The following is a 6,000-nucleotide window of genomic DNA, read 5'->3' on the forward strand; positions in this document are numbered from 1 at the left end:
ATCGCAGCAAGACACATCACAATTAGAGAGGACTTATTCCATGAATAACCAGGGAATAACCAGCAACAAATCATTCGCGGGATTTCCCAGTGAATTATTTGTTGCTGGTTATTCCTGACTTATTCCTCGGATAAGTCCTCTCTAATTGCAGCGTAGCCTGAAAATCTTTGCTACGATCTCAGACTTTGCTGGGGAAATGCTTTTTTAATCTTGGCTTTCCCCCACATTCCCCCCGTGTGATAAAGTCCTATCTAACATATTAAATCAAGATTAAAAAAAATCATGAAGTCAATGTCAGTGCCAAACTGAACATAACTGGGATGCCAAAGTTGAGTTGGCTCTCTCTTCTATCTTCAAACTATTGCCCTCACTGACAGCCATAAAAGAGGATCTCTGCAGCAAACCTCAATCCTCATACAGACATATTAGTTTGCATTAGAATGTACTACAAATCTAGGGGCTGTACAAACAGTCCCTAAGGGGCAGCATGCAGCTGCCCCTTCTTCAGCCAGATCAGGGCCACGGCAACCTCACACTGAGGCCCTGATCCAGCCTCTGGAGGGCACAAAAAAGAGCTGCAAAAAGCAGCTCCTTTTCGTGCGCTCCAAAGGGCACCATAGCCGCGGCACTGTGGCTGTAAGGCATCCCTTCGGTGCTATGTCATTTGGTCTGGAGCAGTACACAGCGTCATGGCGCCCTGGTGATATCGTCAAAGGTGTGTGTCATCTGGACGCGGCATCCTGACTCCTGTACAGGGCCCTAATCTTAAGCAGTCTAGCCTATATGTTCTCAAGCAAGAATAGAATTTATTACACTGAGAACAGCTAACCGCACCTTTTATTCTGTTCCAGTCTGCACTCTTGACACTTCATTTCTGTATGGTATTGTTGTATGCCTGCAAGTCATTTCTGACTTATGGTGACCCCAAGGCAAACCTATCACAGAATTTTCTTGGCATATTTTTTTCAGAGTGGGGAAGTGCCTTTGTCTTCCTCTTTGTCTGAGTGTGTAACTTGCCCAAGGTAACCCAGTGGTTTTGCATGGCCAAGTGGGGATTCAGTATCCTAGTCCAGTGCTCAAACCACTTACACCACTCTGACTCTCTTCTATATGGTATAGGTGGTTTTAAAGAAGTCACTATTATAGGCGGGTTACAGACCGCAGCTTTGCGGCGGTCTGTCGCCGCCGCTGTTTGCTCTGTGCGGGAGCCGCAGCAGCCACACTGCGCGGCTCCCGCACGGACCGAAAAAGAAGCTCCAAAATGGAGCTTCTTTAAGCAGCGCCTCTATGACGTCGTGAGGCGCCAGGGGCGGACTTGCGACGTCATAGACTCCGCGACATGTGCGGACGCACAGCGTCCTGTACGTAAATATGGTAGCCGCCGTGTGGAACGGCCGCCACCATATTGTACGTACAGAATACATACTAGGCTTAGGGGGGTGCAGAAGCACTGCCCCTTCCTAACCCTAGTACGTATTCATTACGTACTAAATGGTGGTGTGTAACCCGCCATAGTTTCCAGTGTTCTCACTAAAACAAGCAAGATACTGTAAAGATGAATGCTTGTATAATTTTAATGTGCATGCTGTTCTCATTCAATAAGTGGTTAACACAAAATATTTATACAACAGCAAAACCACTGTAAAACATTCCACAATTCATTACCAAAAGGATCATATCTCAGCATAACTCGCTTTTCATCAAGCCGTGCTCTTCTTATGTTGAAAGAAAAACCTGTTCCTGCTTCACTCAGCATCCTCACAAGAATATACCTAAAACAGTGAACAATATCAGAAATGAACCACTTCTTGTAATTAATTATTCTTACTTGTTTTGCCATACATAACTCATCCCTTGATTCCTAGAAGTACGAAATGCAGCTGTCTAAACAAAAAAGGCATTTTCCCAGTAAAGTCTCTCTATGAAGATGATACTACATTTTACCAGAACTTCAGTATAACATTCTGAAACTCTGGAGCAATTCACTTATTAACAAAGAAAATCTATAAGTCATTGTTAAGAAAAAACATAAAGGCATCTTCTCCCTCACCCACCCACCCTTTGCCTATTACAAGGACCACAGGCCCTAAGGGAAAATTTGGCTTTCTACATTGTTTCAAATTACTACACCCTCTTTCCCATAATACCTCTGTGTATAGGTTTTTCCATCTTTTCTTCAGTTTTCAAAGTAGTACCTGTGTTAATCTCTTGCAGCATAAAAGGGAAGGGGGAGGAGGTAAATGTAACAACACCCTTAAGACTAACTGGTTTTTATTTTCACATGAGCAGAAATAATAAAAAGTAATAAAATGACATTAATAAATAAAACATATCAGTCATTGTTAACTAAAAAAATCAAGGCACCCTCCCAATTCCCTATTGCAAGGACCACAGAATCTGGGAGCCTGTTATTAAGTATCATTAAATAATGTTTTTTTTCTCCTCCTTCTTTCCCACACCCCCATTCTACAATATTGAAAAGCTTCCCCTAACGCTTAGCTACTGGCTGTATGAGCTTTGAGGTCAACCATGCTAGTATTTTAGTTGCACATTTCCCCCCCTAATTGCATTATCTCCCCCCACCCCCAAATTTCACAAAAACTGAAGTCGGTCCTCAACCTGGAGGTCTTCTGCCCCACAGCAATAACACTGAATTGTAGAAGTTACAAGAAGCCCAACAAATGGCTGTTTATTAACTAACATAAGTTGCACTTCAGAGACTACAGAATCTACATCAACATTGCTGAGCCATCAGTACTGTATTATTAAAATAAATACTCCAAGATTTTAGATTTACACCTACAGGGTTATTCCCACCTGATACCACTCCAATGATCAGAAACTGTGATTCAGACAAGGTTTCAATCATCAGAATAAGGAGAAAGGTGATTTCAGCAATTTTCCTCTTCCCAAAATTCCTGAGGGGCAACCTTTTGCAATAGAATATGAAACTGTGCAGGAGAAGAGGGGGAGCATCACTGAAAACTACCTCCTTCCCATTCTACTGACAAAACAGTCTGCTAGAGCGTAGAGCTTTCTGTTACACAAACAATACCAGTTGGATACAACCAACACACTGCAGTCTCCTGCAGGAACAATTCTCACTATTCCTTAGTGATGAAGGTTGAGTTCAGATTTGTTCCCTTGAAACCTGTCTCTAATTTGCACATTCTTACTGAAACATTATAAACTAGAGGGACATCTTTCAAATACAGCAGGTGCTTGGCAACAGTTCTACTGATGGCTGATTTTTAAATGTTCTGCAATTGAACCACAAGACTGTGTTTTGATTTCTCACATTATCACTACCACCTCCTCCTTGCAGCAATTTCTATTCGCATAGATATGTGCTCTCTACTAGTAAAAGTCATTTTAATATTACTTATTCCACTAGAATGGGGAAGCTTTTTCATTATATTTAGACAAAAGCTTATGTAGTTTTTCTGCAACATCTGTGATACACAGAGGAGTAGGAGTTGTGCAGTCCTCCAAATGTTCAAATCCAACTCCCAGCAGCCCTAGCCAGCATACCCAATGGTAAGAAATGCTGGGAGTTGCAGTTTGACAACATCTGGAAGATCACATAATTCCCACCCTAGGTTTAAGGGCAGAGCTTTTAATTTGAGACCCTGATTGAAGCTTTAGGAAAACAAACCTAACTTAGTCCAAGCCTAATATTTAGAAAAAGAAAAACATATTACAAGCCTTGCTTGAAGTCACTGCTGTTTTTCCATTTGATAAGTACAGTGCTACACAGCCTCCCAAAAAAGGACATAGCCATCAGTGTTTGGAATTATCTGAGTTCACTGTACTTTTGACAGAGACATAGCCATGTTACTATATTGAGTCTTGTGACACCTTTATAACCATTTTTTTTTCCACCGTAAGCTTTTGTGAACTCACTGCAATTCTTCAACTGCATGGAATGAAGCCTCAGTAGACCAGCATATGTACAGATGTGTGGAAGACAAAAGTGTAAAGTGGAATAGCAATGTAAAACATGTTGGCCTGATAGTGGGATGATTTTTAACAGTGGCTGTAAAAAGTAGTCAGAAGGACAAACGGGTACGACAAGTTCTATATACAAACATGGATAAGAAAGTAACCACGCATATGGTAATTAAAAAAAACAACACTTTGCCTGAAGATATATTAAACTGATAGTACATGAGAAAACAAACAAATAAAAAACAGTCCAGATAGTATGGTAAAACAACCAAAAACTTTTCCTGAAAAAAAATAATTGTGTACAGTAATAAAACCATTATCCTCTGCTCTTGGTGATCACTTCTGCCTAAAACTTGATGGTGGTATGGAAATGGTATAGTAACTTTAGGAGTGCCAACATTACTTCAAACTGTAAAATGGAAACCCCACATTTTATACATTATTCTGAACCAGCTGAAAGGTCTCCTTGTTCCTGAACTCTCTGAAAGATCCTATCATTCTTAACAGTTCTGTTTCTTAGGGAAGTTACTCTTGCCTGCCAGCACACAAAATGAGGTATATCCACTGACAGAATTCTTCTGTCACAGAAATCAGTGCAGTGCTTTATATACCCTCAAAACCTCATCTGGAAGACAGGCAAACACCTTACAGCCAGTTTCTGAGTGAGGGCTGCTGGAGGTGGGATTTCAGTTGTGCTGGTGTTGCATTACCGATGTGACACTGGGTTTAGATTTACTGTAGAATTTTGTGCACCTTTCTTCTAGCTCTAGAAACTCAGTTGTATCATCCTCGCTATTCTTTTCTACAAATGAACTGTGCCCATGGCAACCCTAATTCTCCTGCTGCATATAGGACATACAGGTGAATGAGGATGTGTTCAATTACAGTATATCCCCTTCCCTGACTGATTCAACAGAGGCTTCTACAAGCAGAAATGGAGGAATGGGATAATTTATACTAATTACCCCAAATCTCCTCTAGAGAGTTGGAGGAGCCATAGAACACGTAGGAGATAGCAGTGGGAGTGAGGGCTTGCTCAAGAAAGAGGGACTTTATAAAGACCACTTACCCCACTCCTTACTTTTCACTTAAAAGAATTTAGCCACTTTATTTTAAAAAAAGAAAAGAAAAAAAAGCACCTTCTGTCAGAAGAAGATTAGGAATGGGAAGGGAAGCTAAGAAAGAACTAGACAAGATCCTAAAGTGTAAAGACACACAACTAAGCACTAAATTGTCCAAGCCATTGTATCCATACATCACCATGCACAGATGTGAGAGCGGGACACTGAAGAAAGCTGATAGGGAGAAAAACAACTCAACTGAGATGTGATGCTAGAGAAGAGTGCTGAGGATAATGTGGATCATAAAGACACATGGATCCTAGAACAGATCATGCCTGACCTCGCCCTGGAAGCCAAGATGACAAAACTGAGGCAGTCGTACTTTGGCCACATCAAGAAAAGGCATGACCCATTAGAAAAGACAGTAATCCTAGGCAAGGTAGAGGGCAGCGGGAAGAGAGGAAGACTGCATGTTCTGGTCTCAATCAGGGCAATCACAGGGCTGAGCCTGCAGGACCTGAGCAGAGCAGTGGACGAGAGGGGGTCTTGGAGATGTCTCATCAACAGGATCACCATGAGACAAGGTCAACTTGAGAGCTGTTAACAACTATGAATGACTAGATAAAACTGAAAAGTGTTTTACAAATTACAAAAATATTTGTAATTAACTTTGTTACAGAATTGTTATATAGCATTTGTAATTGTTGTGTGCCTTCGAGTTGTTTTTGACTTAAGGTGACTGTAAGATAAAATCTTTCTTGGCAAGATTTTATCTTAGCTCACCTTTTCCAAGAGGAAAGCTGGTTTTCTCTCTCCATGTGCTTTGGTGAGATCTGACCTTTTAAACTTGGGATATTGTTGTGGCTCTTGGGGGGAGTGGACAGAAGCCTAATTCTCTTTAAGTCCTGGGGGAGGCGCGCGCCTAATGGTGCGCGAATTGTTTATTTTTATATTTAAAAAAAATTGTTATATAGTCAAGGACGATTTGGAG

The 6,000-nt window shown here is 41.1% G+C and overlaps 1 protein-coding gene across 2 annotated transcripts in view; it reads right to left on the minus strand.

The window, feature by feature from the left end:
• Positions 1–6,000, minus strand: part of MRPL33 (mitochondrial ribosomal protein L33) — a 47,569-nt gene that overhangs the window by 1,849 nt on the left and 39,720 nt on the right. For both annotated transcript variants that reach the window (XM_042477152.1, XM_042477161.1), the window contains exon 3: positions 1,666–1,772. In XM_042477152.1, coding sequence (XP_042333086.1) covers positions 1,666–1,772 — 107 coding nt within the window. The remainder of the gene's footprint in view (positions 1–1,665; positions 1,773–6,000) is intronic.

The sequence above is a fragment of the Sceloporus undulatus genome, chromosome 1, assembly GCF_019175285.1.
Source record: "Sceloporus undulatus isolate JIND9_A2432 ecotype Alabama chromosome 1, SceUnd_v1.1, whole genome shotgun sequence".
NCBI lineage: Eukaryota > Metazoa > Chordata > Lepidosauria > Squamata > Phrynosomatidae > Sceloporus > Sceloporus undulatus.